At 47.7% G+C, this 19,299-nt stretch overlaps 1 protein-coding gene across 1 annotated transcript in view; it reads right to left on the bottom strand.

The window, feature by feature from the left end:
* The window catches only part of DAGLB (diacylglycerol lipase beta), a 948,044-nt gene extending 931,492 nt beyond the window's left edge, over positions 1 to 16,552 (bottom strand). The window contains exon 1 of the mRNA XM_069645622.1: positions 16,392 to 16,552. Within this exon, the coding sequence (XP_069501723.1) occupies positions 16,392 to 16,486 (95 nt within the window). The 5' untranslated portion in view covers positions 16,487 to 16,552. The remainder of the gene's footprint in view (positions 1 to 16,391) is intronic.
* Positions 16,553 to 19,299: the final 2,747 nt, after the last annotated feature.

The following is a 19,299-nucleotide window of genomic DNA, read 5'->3' as shown; positions in this document are numbered from 1 at the left end:
GAAGGGCCTGATCCAATAAAGGCTGGATGCTTCTGAGCAGGGGGGGGGCGTCTAAGACATATTTGTGCTGTGGCCTAAAATTTTAGGGCTTAATCTTAACTTCTATTTGTGTGAATTTTGTATTTTTGGCCATTTTGATGAAATATAATACTTTTTTAATGAATTGGGTAGGTTTTAACTATTTATTATGATTAATTAAGTATCTGGATAGTTTTGCAACTGTTTTACTGGATCGAATATCAAATTGAAATGGTCATTGAACGATATTTTGTTTTCATTTATGAGGTTAATTTTGTTAAAGTTCTTTATGAACTAAAAATAAATACTAACAAATAAATATCTTGTTTATGAGTATCATCTGGCTCTGGAAAGAATAGAGATTATGGACATAGGTAGCTTTCTGTATATATTGTATAAGCCCTAATTGTGGAATCAACATAATGGTTAAAACATATTGAGACAATTTGTGTACAAGTATATAATCCATGTCATTAAATCAAACATTGTATATGTACTTATGTTTCGAAATTTCAAAAGACTAAGTAGTACTATTCTATAATCAATATGCTTGCAGTTCTGTTGATACTTTTTTACATATTTCCGATCATTATAGATATATGCAAGCCCAGAAAATATTAACATTTTTTTACATTACTCTGTCACAGTAATTACGTTACTCTGTTACGCGGGTCAGACATAGTATCCGCCATGATCTGTAGATGTGCCCATTTTCACATTGAGGTAAGGTCTCCCTTTCTGCATTGAATCAATGTCACTTGACTGAATTCTATTCTTGTACTGAGGTAAGACCCAGTTTATTGATAACCCTTAGAATCAACAGGTTCGGGTCGTTTGACTGGCCTTTACTAATTTCACTTTCAATTGATGTCACTTGACTGAATTCCCTCTTCTGCTAAGGTAAGACCCAGTGTAGTAGCGATTTCTTTTATAACCCCAATAATCAAAAGGTTTGGGTCCCCTGACCCGCCCTTATTATTTTTGCATGTTTTAATTTTTTTAATATCCGTTTAGGAAGCACCCGAGAGAGTTTGCAGTTTCCACAGTTGTTTTAGTTTCATTAGCTACGTCCTTCAGCATCAGGTAAGAGATTCACTAAGAAGATTCCTTAAAAATGATTTAGCTTAACAGGCTCTGTACAAACACAATTGTTCTATTGCTTAGACTAAGGATACCACGTTTGCTTTGTCCTTTGTGTATCATTAGGGTATTGCGTCGCTTTGAGAGTTTCTATTTCTCTAGAAGGACAAGTAGGATGGAATGCTAAAACTAAATAGCCAAATTTTAAACACAATGCAGCTCTCTGAGATATATAGCACGTTAACTTATTAATTAAGCAATAGAACCTGAGGAGGTAGGCATTACCGGTCTGGTAATGCCCCGTGGCATCAGCGATAGGCCCGGGGTACTAATAGTTTATTTTGAGAAACACTGCGTTAACCTTTCCTCAACTCGAGAAACAACTACACAAAAAAGATGGGGAACCATGGATCGGGGAGAAGGGAACTACAGATAGTCTCTTCTCCCTTTCCATGGTGGCCATTAGCGTGCCAGGGACACGCCAGGAATACTAGTGTTCCCGGCACTGAAGAGGGACGAGGCAGGAAAAGGTAAGTAGGGCTGGGTTGAAAATGTGGAAAAGGGGGTGGGAAGGAAGGGGTAGGTGACACAGGGAGCGCCCTTACCTACTACCCGGCGAGGGAAGAAGGCAGTATCCCGCTCTGAGGAGGCTATGAGCGGAGTCTTTCCCTGTGTGGTAAAGATTCCATTCTGAGCCTCCTCATTGGCTGGGAGGCCGCCACAGCCCCCCTCGCCGTGTACCAATTGTAAATATTGGGCATGTTTTTTTGTAGAACTAGACCTGAGGATGGACCTGCTGTTCAGAAATGCATAGGCTATGGGTTCTGGCGCCTCTGTCATAAGAATATCACAATCACACCAATAAAAGGATACATATGATGAATATTGCAAAGTTTTTGATTTCATGAACTTCTTCGAAAGCAATATGATTTATATTTAAATGCAGTAGTATTTACTACGATATGGCTTCCTCAGTTCTGATGGTGTAAGAAAGTGCTTGTACTACAATCATTCTGTCCTGGAACTAGACAAAACATGTGTTTTCGGACACTATAAGCCTTGTCCATTGTAGCAAACAAGGGTTTTAGCATGGAGTGCACTACAACTGAAAAGAAGCTATTTATACATGAGTCTCCTGGCTTAAATCCCAGACTTATGGTCTCTGGAAACAGTGAATTTTAACCTCTAATCTAAGGATGGACTTACCTTTGGAAGGGACAAACGGAAGTAACGGCAAACACAGTGCACCGGTTCATTACGATACAGCAGGCTCTTAGAATAAGAATACCAACAACTTATTTGGCATAGCAGTGAGATGAAGTGATGGCTAAAACCTTTATGTTGCATCTTTGTAGAGGGATTCCAGAACAATTTTGACATCCATTTCTTCATCTAAGCACAATTTTCAAGTTGGATTGGCCTTTATGGCATGCATCAACAACTTACTTTATTTGGCAATGACTACTCTGAAAGAGCAGTCTCTAGACCTGGTAAGTTTGTGGGTTGCAAGTCGCATCACGGTGGAGCTTCAGCTTCACCTTTTGTTGGGGAGTTTATTTTTGGCTTGGTATGTTGGCTAACCAGTATAGATGATTGTGTGTGATTCACACATACTTCAAGTGTACTGAGAAATTGAGAAGTGATTGGAGGGGTGCATCATTGGTACAGTAATGCAATCCTAGCCTATCAGGCTGACTCCAGCTACTGGCTCGCTGTGGATATTGGTCGATCAAAGGCACATGAAAAGGAATTCACGCCTGGAGAGAATGAGGGACTAGGTGGAATTTTGCAAGAAATGGTCCTAATCTACCGGATCACCTGCTCCTAGCACTCTGCATTCTCTTGGACTATTAACCCACTTGTTCAAGAAAGCGCTTTATAAAATATGGGTTCCATTCACATGAAAAACTTGCAGCAATGCTGCAAAACCTCATCACAGACTTTTAAACCTTTTAGTAACATCCATGTTTAACAATCAAATATATAAAATTGCAGTGTACTTGTGTGGGACCATACTACTGCTAAAATGTGAGAGAGCCTGTCATGCGTCGGGGTTCCTGGAGGCTTTGGAGAAGGTACCGTTGGGGCGGCCATTGAATGTTCCATCACGTATTCTATCAAAGGTGTGGTGATGGTGTAGCTTTTTTCTGTCTGACACGCGGCTAGCTGGGAGGTACATTACACTCTCCTTCCCAGCTACCCGTGCGTTGCAACGTCAGAGTTACGCTTCCGCCTTCTCCTGTGCTTGCGTTTCATTGCTCTGTGCTACTTACCTGCTCTGCGGATTTGTTTTCCGTCCTTTTTCTTTCCTTCTTCCACCCCTGTATTTTTGTGGGCTCCAACTCTGCAAGTGGTGTTTTTTTTCTTTTCACTGCCCCCTTCCTTCTGGATTCCTTCAGGGACGGCAGCGCTTCGGTTAATCCGGCTTTCCCAAGGTATCTTACACTTCCTGAGTTTCGCTTTCACTGGCTGCAGCGACCTTCTTTTGTGGTGGCAGTGCTTCTTCCTGCCTTATATTTCACTTTTGGAAGCTATCATCTGCTTCTACGCTATTTCTGGATTAATACAGCCTCGGATTAGCCTCTTGTTCACGCTACAATCAAGACCAAAGAATACCATCTACCAATACGTCTGGAAACAGGTTTTTTTTCTTTAGCCTAAGGCTTTTTCCCAAAATGTTTTCGCCTGTCTCGGTGAAGGAGCCACAGGGCAACAGCTCACCGGTGGCCACTGTGGCTTCCTATCGAGACAGGCTTACACCACCACAACTCACTCAAGGACGTCAATACAGAAAAAGTCCACTCCACTACAGATCTGATTCCAGTACATCAGGTGAGGAGACGGAGGAGAGCAGTGGGTCAGAAGAAATTGACTTGAATTGTGAAAGAGCCGAAGAAAAATCTTTCCCTTAAAACTGCCCCTTAATCCTCCCATGACCGGGAACTTAACCATAGTCTAGCTCCTACTGAACCTTTTTACTTCCAATGTTTGTCAAATCGGAGCTCTCAACTAAACACATGCCACTGGCTCATCTTTCTCTCATTCCCTCTCCATTCATCACCGCTTCCATTGACCCTTCCCCTCAGATTACTCCCTGCGGTAATTCAGTGTTTTTGGCTCCCCTCTATTCTGCTCTCTCCTCGCTGATGAGAGCGTAAATTCTGACCTAACTTCTTGGTCCCCAATCTAAATCAAGTCAGATCCTTCCCCGGGCGTTCTCTCCCCCGTTGCTAACTGAAAAGGCCTTCCTAAAGTTCAATCTAGCATTTACTGCTCCCTTCTGGCACCTCTATCCCACACGTCCCTTCACTCCCCCTCTACCATTCCCTCAACAGAGGATCTCCCCAGACATCTCACAGCTGAAAACGAATATGCACCTCTAGCTACACCGCTGGCATAAGACCTGATTGTAACTCTCACCTGATTCCCGCAGAGGCGCCGGTCTTGACTGGGTGAATGCCGTATCTTCAAAGGTGATGTGTAACACACGGTTGGCTCTTTGGGCTGGACCTCTGTGCACTGTATGTCTGACTCGAAGAGTAAGATGTCTGCAGATAGAAAATATGGGATTAATGAACTGGGGTTATTGGGTGCCTCTCTCCACTTCCCTTTCTCTTCTCCTGTAGAACCCCAAAGGTTAACGCCCTCACCTTAGGTAAGTGAACGCCGAGCCCTCCATCTGCCTCGGGACAGGGTGCCGTAACCAGTTCCTTCACTGGATAAGGGTGCAGGCCTCTTGACCTCAGAGGACTGCTGTCCGTCGTTTACTACACAAACGGTAAGTTCTGGGTGCTTCAAATGTCTTAAAAGTCTTTTGTAATGATATCTCTTGTTTTGCAGAGTTCCGGCGATGGCGGATGGCGGGCTGATGAGAGTTGAGGATCGAACCCGCGTGAGGAATAGAAGCGCCTGGAAGCACGTAGGTAAGCGCTTGTAGCCTGCTTCACGATGCGCACTAACTGTCCCTTTTATCTTGCAGGTACAAGTTCGGAGCTTTAGAGAAGCTGAAGGGTGCTGGAATACCCACTGGATTCGGCGTGGGAAGGAGTAATGGCACGTGAGTAATAAAGTTGCCCAATGTCTTTAAACGCACCTTCTTTTGTCTTTCAGATGCGGGATGCAGCGCCGAAGGCCTCCGGAGCGTGCGAAGAGCTGGTAAGCTTTTGTCTTTCAGATGCCGGAATGCAGTGCGAAGACCTCCGGAACATGCGAAGAGTAGGTAAGCCTTTGTCTTTCAGATGCCGGAATGCAGCGCGAGGCGTTGGTGACAGCCGGTGGACCAGGTAAGAGATGCGCTGCCACTGAAGACCCTAGTGCTAACCTGTTCTTTCTTTGTCTTTACAGGTGCTGCTGAAGACTGGATTCCAGGATGGTAAGCCTTTGTTTCCTTAGGCCCAGGATCAGAAGCAGAAGACACGATGAGCGTTCTGCTGCAGAGAATGCAGAATAACACAAAGCAAGATTCATCCATCGGGTGTGGTTTAAATAGCCTCCTGTAGTGCTTAGGTGTCTCCTTCCACAGCCACGCCTAGGTAAGAAAAGAGTTCCTGCTTTCCAGAAGAGTTCCAGTGTTCTGAACCTAGGGAGTGGCTCCTGCCCCACCCAACAGGAAAAGTAGTCCCAAACAGAAGAGGATCCGGGGTTCAACTGGCAGGTAAGTAAGCAGCATGGTCTGCTGCAGGTAAGTCCACCCAAGCATTATGAGCCCGGCGCTTCCAGCGCTGGGACTGGGCATCTTTATGAGCCTGGTGCCACTGGCGCCAGGACAGGGTCCAAAAGGTCCCAATTGGGACTGGCTGGCACTCGGAACCGGGGTTATGGGTCTGCTTCCAAGGGAGTCAGGCAAGTCCTGATCTTTTGGAAGCAGAGATCATGACACTGATCCTGGCACTCATTTCCGCCTACAAGCAATCTATCCATGTGCTCTCTTGTGTGAAGACCTCCTACTACACCAACCTCACCCCACTCTCACCCTCATAAGTAATCCAGGACCCGGCAGACGATGTTCGGCTCAATCAAACACTATCCAGGCCTTCCTCGCTCTTGGCTGAGGACATGTTGCTAATTGTATGCAAAAAACTCCACAATCTATGACTAACTCACTAGGCCACCTTTCCCTTTATCACCTTATTCCCTTCTCGTCCTAACCCTTTAGGAGTTATTCCACTCCATTATGGTTGAAATGGTTTGCCATCCCTTCCTGCATTCCTAGAGACCCTTTCATTAAGGAGCTGGCACCAGTCGCATGCTCCCACCTCCTGTCTTTTTAACCCGTACCAATCGTTTGGGATCTTCCCACCGTTATAAGGTGACCACCGTTTTTCCTCTATTATAAAAAGGAACTCTGGCTGACCCCAACCCTGCAAACTATGAGCCTCGCTCACTTCTTCACTATTTAAAAATGATGGAGTACTCCCCTGAACCTCCACGTCCAATGTGGGCACTGCAGTAAACATTCCACTGAGCCCTGCTTCTAACATGTCTTTAAGGTTCTCCTGAATGTTCACCACTCCTACCTATCATCTGCCCCCATCTTGCTTCATCCCTGTTGCCCACAAACCTGTGGCACTGGCATTGGCAAGATCACCTCCCACTTAGTTGGTTGCTCCTTTTCCATTTGCTGGAATGATGTAACACTATCTAAAACCCCTCTATGGGTGTTAGTCCCCAAAGATTGTGTCCTTGGTCCTCTCCTATTCACACACTATACGTGGTCTCTCGGCAAGCTAAAGCCCTCTTTGGGTTCTTGTACCATCTGCGTTACGTTAAGGGTACTTAAAGTACAACTGTGGTGCTCAAGTTACTCCACAACACCATCAATTCTCAGAGAGTTCATGTAGAAGCAAAAAGTGTAGTTTTTGTTTTCTATGAGAATCTCTTATGTTGCATTTAGGTGTTCCAATAAAGCTTGGGCAACCTCCACGTCTGACTTTCAATCTTTGGGAACGCCAAGAGCTCATCAGATGTCAGTTTGAAGGGTACACTTTTGCTTACAATGTATGAGTTCGTCTTTGATGAACTTGGGGCCTTGTTGTTGGCAGGCCTGATGTGGGTATGCAGGAATACCCATGTAAACCCTCTTTTCGTAGTCTAGATAAAAGATATAACAATGATTGCTTGGAACTTGGAATTTAAGTTCAGGAATGGAAAGATGTGCCTAAGCAGTCTCAGATGATGAAAGCATTTCTTCACTTTTGCAGTGATATGGGTTGCTAAGGAAGGCTTGGGAGTCTACAAGGATATCACTGTTTTCTCTGGATTTGAGCATACCCAAAAATGGATCATCCAAACCTTCAAAGGCCACGCCCTGGAATTCAGCCGACCAGTAACATTTCTGTCTTAGTGTGGTTCACTTTGAGGGTGTTTCCATTGGTCTGTGGGGAGCATAGAGGTGGTGAAATTATACATTGGGTCTAAGGAGTTAGTCGTCATCCTAAACATTAACTGTCTGACATCACCATACTTGAGAACTTTGACCACCCGACCTTGAATAAGAGAGATCAAGGGGTTCAGGTATATAGTAAAAACCATTGGCACCAATGATGAACCCTGTGGTACTGCACAGGCTGTGAAAACTACTTTCAAATAACAGCGACACATCTTTTTCTCCCTCTCCTATTACACTCTGGAACTTTCTCCCTCCATTACTGGCTGCCTGTTTGTCCCCTGGCCCCCACCTGTCTTTGCATCCAGCATAACCTCTGCAATGCCTTCCCTTTCCCTACCCACCCCTCGCAGGCTCTGCCCCAGTTCTTCTTCTGGTGCGCCCTACATGCCACTTTGAAGTTGCTGGAAAAAAGACCCTGCATAATCTGTTGAAAGAGGCACAGCAAAGTAATGCTCAAAGGTGGGCCCTTTCCTGCACTACCTCTACCACTATACCTGCCAGGTTTAGCCTGCTCAAACCACACTTCTTTGCGCTAGTTACCCATGCAAACTCACACCCTCCTTTAATTCCTTCTTCCCTTCAAATTCATATATAGGCTTTCCAACTGTAACTGGCAAATTTTGTTACTCAAACCCCCATAACTTTTCTGCCCCAGTCAGTGGCATAGGAAGACTATCTTGACAGGCTGGACCCACACTCTACAAAGGTGGACCTAAGGAAGAGGACCCCACAAATACTTCTTCTGAGCCTTTTCTTTAGCATGCTCCCACATGGCCAAAGTTTAAGCTTTCATAGTCTATAATTATTTTTTTTAACTAAAATGTCAGAAGGTGCAACTCAACAAAAGTGATGCGAGAGCCAAAAATCGAAATCTCCCAGAGTTTTCTAGACTCACAAACAACAAAAGAAACTGTGAGATAAGGCCACTTGCTTATAGTCATTGTCTGACACAATACCGCTTGTGCATGATGTTACAAAAAAAGGAAATGATACAGTAAAAGAAAAAGTTTTTGGAATATCTAACAAGTAGACACTATGTTAATAAGCTAAACATTTTTAAAATTAAGGGGATTACTTTGTCATTCAATTAGTTGTCTTGAAAGACTAGATTGCCATTTTGGACTGTGCGGGGTGCAGAGGACAGATGCAAAAATTACAATGGGAATCACTTGAACATGCAGACTTAATATGAAGACTTGTCACTTGAACTGGTCACTCCAATGTTCCATTCTCCACTCATCTGCGTGTCTCCTCGGAAGGCAAAGGTCCCCATGAGCGCTGGCTGTCACAAGGGAGCATCTTGAATGGACGAATTGGGGGTGGGGCTGCTAACTATTTAAAATGTCCTGGGAATATGGGTCTCAAGCTTTCTAACCAGCCATGCAAATATTCTCCAACCTCTTTTTCCAGAAAAACAGCAACAGTGAAACCACTACCTGGGGCAAGCAATAAAAATGCATCACAAAAAGTACTAGTAGTTTTGCAAAATTTTAAATAATGGGTATTCATTTTGCCCAACAAAATATGGACTGCATAAACATTTAAGAAAGATGGACCTGTCAGAATGCCAATATGTTTAGATGTATTCAGGATGCACAAAGTTCTCTGGAGATTGCAGATTTGTGAACCCACTTCACTGACAAAAGCAAGTTTTCTGCTGCACAGCATTATTCATCATGAAAAGTAACTGCTAAATATAAAAAATAGTGTGGAAATAAATGTTACCCATTTTTCTCACCTAACATCATTACTTCATGCAATACTCTTGTTTCTAAAAGATATGCCTTAACAGCGATCTAACATTATGCTTTACAAGTCCTGTTGTATGTACTCAATGTATGACGTTTTGCATTCCTGAACAGGTTATAAACGCAGGGCTTCCTTCACACACCAGAATACAACACAACGTGAGGCTAAGAGCCAGGACAAGTGTATTACTTCATACCTGATATGACTTGGTAGTATGCATAATGCGGATAACATTTGCAAATGTGCAAAAAAAAGACATTAGAAGCACTTTTACAGTTTCACAGTTAAGAGTCTCCTGCTTGAGTATGTGCTGGGAATATTCAGTTATTACTGGAACTTAATTAGTATTTGCTTTTAGCAGCAGTCATTCTCCAGATTCTCCCCGTGGTGTTCTACGAGAGTGAAAGAGCTCCTGATGTGGATGTGCAGGTATATATTGTTTAAGGAACATCCAACATCCTGCATCCAGAAAAAACACACATTGTCAAACACAATGTGTGTGTTTAATCCTGTTCCCAGGCTCTATTTCCATCAAGAAGATGAGAAAAAGATTAACCACATGTGATTTGAGTCTAGTCTGATTAATTGCCCTGATCTGAAAAAGGCACACGCAGTGCAGAAACACGTGTAATCCAGAGGGCATCGCTCCACCATGGGAGATTCAACTTTTTGTTTCATGTATAAACCATAAAAAGTTCTGGAACCTAACAAATCAGTGTGGCGCAGTTCTTTTTGTGAGGAAATATTTCAATCGCTTTTCTAAATAGAGGTAGGGGAATTTGCCTCTGCTTTTCTTCACATATCTGCGACACACCAATATTATAAATTGAAATGGGCGCAGGGCAGAAGACAGTTGGCACAACAAAACCCCAACTATTTCATTTCAGTTTTCATCTATTCTTGTATGGAAAGGCCTTCACGATCATAACGGACCACCAGGCCCTGCTGACAATCTACAGAGATCCCAAAGCCAGGATGCCTCCCAGGATTGCGAGATGGGGTCTTTAAACATTAAACACCGTCCAGGCAAGGAATACAATCCTGCAGACTATCTGTCCCGCCAGCCCAGCTCTAGCACCCCCGTCCATAGCCGACGCGTACATCAACTACGTGGTTCACCACCTACAACCATTCCCGGTTGGGTGGCCTGATCTCATCACCCAGTCGGAACAGGACCCAGCCCTTCGCATAGTTAGACACTGCATCCAGTCAGAACGAAGAGTCCATTTCAAGCAGCAAGCCAAGCTCGAGAGTGAAGCCATACAGGACGAAATCCGATGCTCAGATCAGGTCAAGGAGGAACCATCCATGGTGGAGAACCATGTCGTCTTGAAGGGTTGTAAAGTGGTGATACCGCAGGCGCTACACGAGAAAAAGATCCAGCACGCACATGAAGGCCACTGTGGGGTGGTATCAACGAAGCACCTGCTATGCCAGGGGTGCACAACTGATTTTGACAGAGGGCCGAAAGTACCTTACATGAGGGCTATAGTGGGCCGAAAAGTAAAAGTGGGCGGGGCGGTAGGCGGGACATGTCAGGAGGCTTATTCAACCCCCAATTTGTATTAAAAACATGGAAAAAGAATATGTTTTTGAGGGGTAACGATTTTTATTGCATTTCAAACTTACATTTTGTACTACACATTTTCCATTGTTATCATTTATTTCGATTTAGTTATTGTATATCGTCTGTTTAATTAAATTATATATATTTTATTGACCCTTGATTGGACATTCCGTTATTTTGGACTGCTATAGCTTGCCGTTTGGGTTGCCCAAGAGGAGTATGGCCTTCGTTGAGTCAGGTTTCCTCAAAGAAGCAAAGGATGTACATCTCCTAACTGTGCCTGTTTTAGCTTTATTATGGAGTTCACTCTTGGAGTGCAACACTATGCCCCATGGCTCCCACCCCCAACCAAACACTATGCCCCATGGCCCCCTCACTCCCAACCAAACACTATGCCCCATGGACCCTCACCCCCAACCAAACACTATGCTCCATGGCTCCCACCCCCAACCAAACACTATGCCCCCTGTCCCTCACCCCCAACCAAACACTATGCCTCATGGCCCCCTCACACCCAACCAAAAACACTGTGCCCCATGGCTCCCACCCCCAACCAAACACTATGCCCCATGGCCCACACGCCTCAAGCAAACACTATGCCCCCTGTCCCTCACCCCCAACCAAACACTATGCCCCATGGCTCCCACCCCCAACCAAACACTATGTCCCCTGCCCCTCACCCCCCAAGCAAACACTATGCCCCCTGTCCCTCAACCCCAACCAAACAATATGCCCCATGGCTCCCACCCCCAACCAAACACTAGGCCCCCTGTCCCTCACCTCCCAAGCAAACACTATGCCCTATGGCCCCCTCACCTCCAACCAAACACTATGCCCCATGGCTCCCACCCCCAACCAAACACTATGTCCCCTGTCCCTCACCACCAAAGCAAACACTATGCCCCATGGCTCCCACCCCCAACCAAACACTATGCCCCATTGCCCCCTCAGCCCCAACCAAACAATATGCCCCATGGCCCCCACCCCCAACCAAACACTATGCCCCCTGTCCCTCACCCCCAACCAAACACTATGCCCCATGGCGCCCTCACCCCCAACCAAACACTATGCCCTATGGCCCCCTCACCTCCAACCAAACACTATGCCCCATGGCTCCCACCCCCAACCAAACACTATGCCCCATTGCCCCCTCAGCCCCAACCAAACACTATGCCCCATGGCCCCCACCCCCAACCAAACACTATGCCCCATGGCCCCCACGCCTTTAGCAAACACTATGCCCCCTGTCCCTCACCCCCAACCAAACACTATGCCCCATGGCGCCCTCACCCCCAACCAAACACTATGCCCCATGGCCCCCTAACCCCCAACCAAACACTATGCCGCCTGTCCCTCACCCCCCCCAACCAAACACTATGCCCCATGGCCCCCACGCCTCAAGCAAACACTGTGGCCCCTGTCCCTCACCCCCAACCAAACACTATGCCCCATGGCTCCCACCCCCAACCAAACACTACACCGCCTGTCCTCACCCCCCAAGCAAACACTATGCCCCCTGTCCCTCACCCCCAACCAAACACTATGCCCCATGGCTCCCACCCCCAACCAAACACTATGCCCCATGGCCCCCACGCCTCAAGCAAACACTATGGCCCCTGTCCCTCACCCCCAACCAAACACTATGCTCCATGGCTCCCACCCCCAACCAAACACTATGCCCCCTGTCCCTCACCCCCAAGCAAACACTATGCCCTATGGCCCCTTCACCCCCAACCAAACACTATGCCCCATGGCCCCTTCACCCCCAACCAAACACTATGCCCCATAGCTCCCACCCCCAACCAAACACTATGCCCCATGGCCCCCACGCCGCAAGCAAACACTATGCCCCATGGCCCCCTCACCCCCAACCAAACACTATGCCCCAAACACATTCAAGCATGCACCCATACAGACCCAAACCCCCCAAATCAGCACGCTCTCAAACATGCACCCATACAGACCCAAACCCCCAACTCAGCACACAAACTCTGAAGCATGCACCCATACATGCATCTCAACATACACAACACAAACATTCATGCGCACCCGAACCCCCCACCCTCCTCAACCCAGCACACACACTCTCAAACATGCACCCATATAGACCCGAACCCCCAACTCAGCACACACACTCTCAAACGTGCACCCATATAGACCCAAACCCCCCAAATCAGCACTCTCAAACATGCACCCATACAGACCCGAACCCCCCACCTCAGCACACACACACTCTCAAACATGCACCCATACAGACCCGAACCCCCCACCCCCCAACTCAGCACACACTCAAGCATACACCATGCACCCATACAGACCCGAACCCCCCACCCCCTACTCAGCACACACACTCTCAAACATGCACCCATACAGACCCGAAACCCTACCCCCCAAATCAGCACGCTTTCAAACATGCACCCATACAGACCCGAATCCCCCACCGTCCAACTCAGCACACACACTCTCAAACATGCACCCATACAGACCCGAATCCCCCACCCCCCCCAACTCAGCGCACACTCTCAAGCATACACCATGAACCCATACAGACCCGAACCCCCCACCCCCAACTCAGCACACACACTCTCAAGCATGCACCCATACAGTCCCAAACCCCCCAACTCAGCACACAAACTCTGAAGCATGCACCCATGCATGCATCTCAACATACACAACACGAACATTCAAAAACAAACATTCATGCACATCCGACACCCCCCACCCCCCCATCTCAACATACACAACACAAACATACAGCAGAACAGACCCCACACACAAACACAAACACACAGACACAGACCACTTACCGGACGTGCTGGAAGGCAGGTAAGCTGGAACGCTGGCGAGGTCAGTGGTACTACCGCTGGCGTGGCCAGCAAGGCAGAAATGCCTTTCCGGCATCAAGCCTTACTGACCACACCAGCCGTAGTGCTGGCCCTCCATTGGTGCAGCACACACGCACTACGTGGCTCGTAGGAGCGACGTGGTGCGTGTGTGCTGAGCCAATGAAGGCCAGTGTTTTGTCCGGCCAGGAAGACAACAAAGACTTTCCTAATGGAGGGCGGCCGATGCTGCTTGCGGGCCTCCCTCCATTAGGAAAAGTCTTTGTGCCTTGCGGGCCGGAAAAAACAGCATGGCGGGCTGCAACTGGCCCACGGGCCGTATGTTGTGCACCCATGTGCTACGCCAAAAGGTGTGGTTTCCAAGACTGGACGCCATGGTAGAGGAAATGGTAGGAGTGCGTCAGACATGCGCACAAGTAGCCCTGCCACCACACCCGAATCCACTGCAGATGTGACCACTCCCGGAACACGTGTGGGATGAACTAGCGTTGGACTTCTTTGGGCCGCTCTGCAGCTGTGCGAACGTCCTAATGCTCATAGACAAACACTATCGCTTCCTGGAGTTTCAGCGAGTCGAGAGCACGGCCGCCACGTGTGTGATCCCAGCGCTGGACCGCATGCGGTCTACATCCAGAGTCCCGAGAGTCATAAAGTCCGATAACGGCCCGCCGTTCACCAGCCAGGATTTCCAGAAATACATGGGTTTTCAACACAGGAAAATAACCCCACGATGGCCTCAAGCCAATGGCATCGTTGAGAGGTCCATGGCAAGCATCAAGAGGACCCTACAGATAGCTACCATTCTAATAAGTCTTTCGAGCAGGCTCTCCACCAAATGTTGAGAAAATACTGACACACCCCGCACAGCACGACAGAAGTGTGCCCTGCGGATCTGATGTTCAGGGGACCTGTCAGGACGAGACTAACGGAAGGCCGAAACCCTGCACCACTAACCCCCTTAGAACAACAAGCGAGGGACAAGGACCTTGAGGAAAAGAGCAAGACGAAAGACAGAGCGGATGCTTGGAGGGGGGGGGGGCGCACAAAGCCACCTTGCACCCAGGGGAGTGCTGATCCGTCAACCCAGGAGCAGGAAGGAAGATGCCACATTTGCACCAGAACATCTGACAGTTACGCAAAGCAAAGGCACCATGATCACGGCCCAAGGGGAGAGACGCTCATCGGTGACGCGAAATTTGTTACACTTCAAGAAGGTGGCGATCGCGCAAAAGCCTGTGCGGGAACACCTTGAGGACAGTCCTGACGAAAGAAGCTACGATGAATCCTACCTGGGCGACAGGGAATCGTTGGGTGAGCACTGGGGTCAAGGTGGTGAACAGTCGACCCCGCCGACGCCTCACATCTGCGCGAGACCGCAGAGATGCCACATGAAACCCCACAGACTCATTGAAGAGATGGGGTAAGGAACAATGCGTGATCCATTGGTTTAAAAAGGGGGGAGATGTCATGGCGTGCAGCAAACAGCCAGACACCCCACCACATCGTTATGTGGGATCAGCCGTCGTTGCGGCCATCCTCAAGGGGAAGTGACTTTGGGGTTAGGTAGGTGGGCGTTAGGGGACACAGGCACTTCCAGGCTGTACGCCATTAAAGACGTACTGATCCCCTCCTCTTGTCAGCGCCTCATTTGTATGCGTGGGCCCGTGCGACAGAGTGTGAGTGAGTTGCCGGATGAGACAGCTGGCTGGGCTGCCAGCTGAAGTATCACACATGCCAATAGTATGCATTCCTTTCAGGAGACACTAATCTAGTCCTAGTTTTAATTTTGCATCCTGGGACTTGTCCTGGTTTTTCCCCATCCTTGGTTCCCAATCCTGCCCTTTTACCTTGCATAGTAAATTCGAATGTAAATTCTGTAGCATATTATATATACTGCAATGTGTACACATTTACAATAATACATACATTAAATCTATGTCTATGCTATGCCCAGTCCATGTTGGTATTTTCACCATCACCAATTGGCTTTCAACCTGCTCACTTACCACTATCAACTATTGTAAAGCAGCCGGTTTGAAGATTACTCCGCATTGTGTTACTGTCCTTCTCTGCAGCATGTTTTAGGAAGGCGCTCACCGCCAAGATGAAAAAAATACCACTACCAGGTGGGTGTAGCTTAACCATTCCCGTTTTAATTATTTGCCCTCTGGTGGTTGTTTAGATTTTGCCATCACCAATGCAGCACTACAGTTCCCAGAATGCAAAGCAAATGACGGGACTGGAACCCTCTCCGACTCCAAAACGTATATTTTTTAAAGCTCTGACATTTGAAGTCTGAAGGGGTTTGGGGGACGTCTTATTTATGTACGTGTTGTATTGCTGCTCTTGACTAGATTATTGTACGGGTACCTCGGTGTGCTGAGCGGACCAGAAAGGTTGTTGGTGAACAACTTTCGTAGGCATGTAAAGAGGATGTGTGGTGTTGTTCGAGCCCCCCATTCTACTGTCCATTAGTCACGGTTCCTCGGTGGTAAACCAACCTGAGAGGAGTTCAGTTTTAAACAGCTTCGCAAGGCAAAGATGTTTTTTGCTCAGTTCGTTTTTCTTCTGCAGCAAATTCATGAACGAACTTACATAAAGAAACCCAAAAGGCTCAGAGCGTGACGCACTCGACACTTGTCTCAGATGTGGACGCGCTTCCGTAAACACCACCATCATTTACCACACAGATGTCATGCGACACAGCCTCCTCCCACCCCCAGACAAACCCTGGCGCGCTCCTCACCAAACGCTCCGGATGAACAGCTCGAAGGCTCCGGGGAACACCAGGTCGTCGCTGGCAATGGCCCAGCGCCGGCCGAATGCTACCAGGCCCGGCATGCTGCTGGGGATCGCCGATGTAATGTCGAAAAATAGTCATCGGCGAAAAATGCTCAGGGTGCTACTGCGCATGCGTGAATTTCAATGTGAAAGCAAAATCCGACAGTACATGTAACGTCGGATTTTGCTTACCCGTGAGAAAATGCTTTCTGTTCTAAGGGCAGGGGCAGCACTACATTAACCCTATGTTACCGTCATAAAATGCTTTCTGTTGTAGGGGCAGGGGCAGCGCTCCAATAACACTATGTTACCGCATAAAATGCTTTCTGTTCTACGGGGCAGGGGCAGCGCTACATTAACCCTATGTTACAGTCATAGCGCTACATTACCAATGTTTGCTTACCTGTCAGAAAATGCTGCTACATTAACCCTGTTACCAATGTTTCCCCAAGTTTTGTATTAACCCCATATTATCTATTTTAACCCTATGTTGTGCAGAGCAGTGCAGCATTAACCCGTTAGAAAATGCTTAGATGGCATTTTTTGAGAGTGTTTTTTGTAACCAACCCTATTTTGTACGGGCAGTCAGCATTAACCCTATGTTAGCAATTTGTACCCAATGTTATCAATTTTAACCCTGTGTTGTACAGGGCAGTGCAGCATTAACCCCATGGTGGCAATTTTGAACCCCATGTTGCGGCTTAGCGCCGTCCTTCCCGGGCAACTGGAGCTGTGCCTCATCATTTTTAACCCTATGTTGCCTCATTTAGGCAGCCTAAGCAAATTCTGACGGCAGCCTAAGCAAAATCTGACAGCACGTAAAATGGCATTTTCTGTTGCCCTGCAAAGCCGCCTGTGAGGAATTGTGCCAACGTAACCCTATGGTGGCTTGGTGCTGCCCTTTCCGGCCAACTCGGGTTGTGCCTCAGCATTTTTAATGCTATGATGCCTCATTTAGGCAGTTTAAGCAAATTCTGACGGCAGCCTAAGCAAAATCTGACGGCATGTAAAAAGCCATTTTCTGTTGCCCTGTTAAGCCGCCTGTGAGGAATTGTGCCAACTTAACCCTATGGTGGCTTGGCGCCACCCTTCCTGGCCAACTCGAGTTGTGCCTCAGCATTTTTAACGCTATGATGCCTCATTTGGGCAGCTCAAACACATTCTGACGGCAGCCTAAGCAAATTCTGACGGTAGCCTAAGCAAAATCTGACGGCACTTAAAATGGCATTTTCTGTTGCCCTGTTAAGCCGCCTGTGAGGAATTGTGCCAACTTAACTCTATGGTGGCTTGGCGCCACCCTTCCTGGCCAACTCGAGTTGTGCTTCAGCATTTTTAACGCTATGATGCCTCATTTAGGTAGCCTAAGCAAATTCTGACAGCAGCCTAAGCAAAATCTGATGACACGTAAAATTGCATTTTCTGTTGCCCTGCAAAACCACCTGTGAGGAATTGTGCCAACGTAACCCTATGGTGGCTTGGCGCCACCCTTCCCGGCCAACTGGAGTTGTGCCTCAGCATTTTTAACGCTATGATGCCTCATTTAGGCAGCTTAAGCAAATTGACGGCACGTAAAATGGCATTTTCTGTTGCCCTGCAAAGCCGCCTGTGAGGAATTGTGCCAACTTAACCCTATAGTGGCCTGGCGCCGCCCTTCCCAGCCAACTCGAGTTGTGCCTCAGCATTTTTAACGCTATGATGCCTCATTTAGGCAGCTTAAGCAAATTCTGACGGCAGCCTAAGCAAAATCTGACTGCACGTAAAATGGCATTTTCTGTTGTCCTGCAAAGCCGCCTGTGAGGGATTGTGCCAACTTAACCCTATGGTGGCTTGACGCCGTCCTTCCCGGGCAACTGGAGCTGTGCCTCAGCATTTTTAACCCTATGTTGCATCATTTAAGCAGCCTAAGCAAAATCTGACGGCATGTAAAATGGCATTTTCTGCATCCCTGCAAAGCCACCTTTGAGGAATTGTGCCAAACTAACCCTATGGTGGATTGACTTGTCGGGGTAATTTCCTGGGGGTCGGCTGGCCCGTCCGCGGACCTCCGGATTTGGGGAGGCCCCAACTCCTCCCGCGTCCCAGAAAGGAGTGAGAGGCACACACAAGAGCAAGGTGTGAACTGCTGTTTATTACACAAAAAGACAGGGACGAAATCTCAGATCCTAGGCATCTGGGAGACCTCTCACACTCAGGGGCTCGCAGGCCCTTTTTCTTTCTGTATGAAGCGGCTACGTGCGTCACCTGGGAAACTATCCCCAAAACCTAACGCCACCTTGGGTTGGCTCCCGGAGTGGTAAGGTCACTATAGGTGCCTATAGGAAAGATTGTTAGTGGTTGAGGCAGGGTCAGGTGGTACGCTTGGGCCATCCCTGATAATTGCTACACGAGATTCGTTACAAGGGGACAATTAGTGATTGGCTAAACTATAATGGCGTCAGTGACAAGCCCCTCGTATCCTGATTGGTTCACCCGCAAGCCCCCAAGCCTGGGACCACTGCAGTTCCCAGCCCTTGGTGTACCTGGTGCTGGCAACAATGTGCGACTATGTGTCAGTGGCGGATAATGGACAGGTTTGACTTTTAGCTGGTGTGCAGGTCTTTCCCATCGCTGTCAGTGTCCAGTTTGTTACTTCATTGTTGCAACCTGGGTCCCAAACGTGAGACCCCAGTGCTTCTCTGTCTCTTGAGGCTTGGCATCGTTTTAGGTCGGCCTGGTCATGTGTTGTGAGACCGTGGCTGGAGTATAATTATGAGCATTAAATTTGTATTTGGCCTCTGGGGAGCGTTTAGCGGTGGCAGGTGTAGCCTTGGTGCGGGAAACGTGGCATGTGAGTTGCAACATTACGACCTTGGCTGTGGGCTCCGGTTGGAGCT

The sequence above is a fragment of the Ambystoma mexicanum genome, chromosome 2p (assembly GCF_040938575.1).
Source record: "Ambystoma mexicanum isolate Mex_15411 chromosome 2p, UKY_AmexF1_1, whole genome shotgun sequence".
Classification (NCBI taxonomy): Eukaryota; Metazoa; Chordata; class Amphibia; order Caudata; family Ambystomatidae; genus Ambystoma; species Ambystoma mexicanum.
Note: the sequence above shows the minus strand (reverse complement) of the source record. Positions and strands in the feature narration are given on the sequence as shown.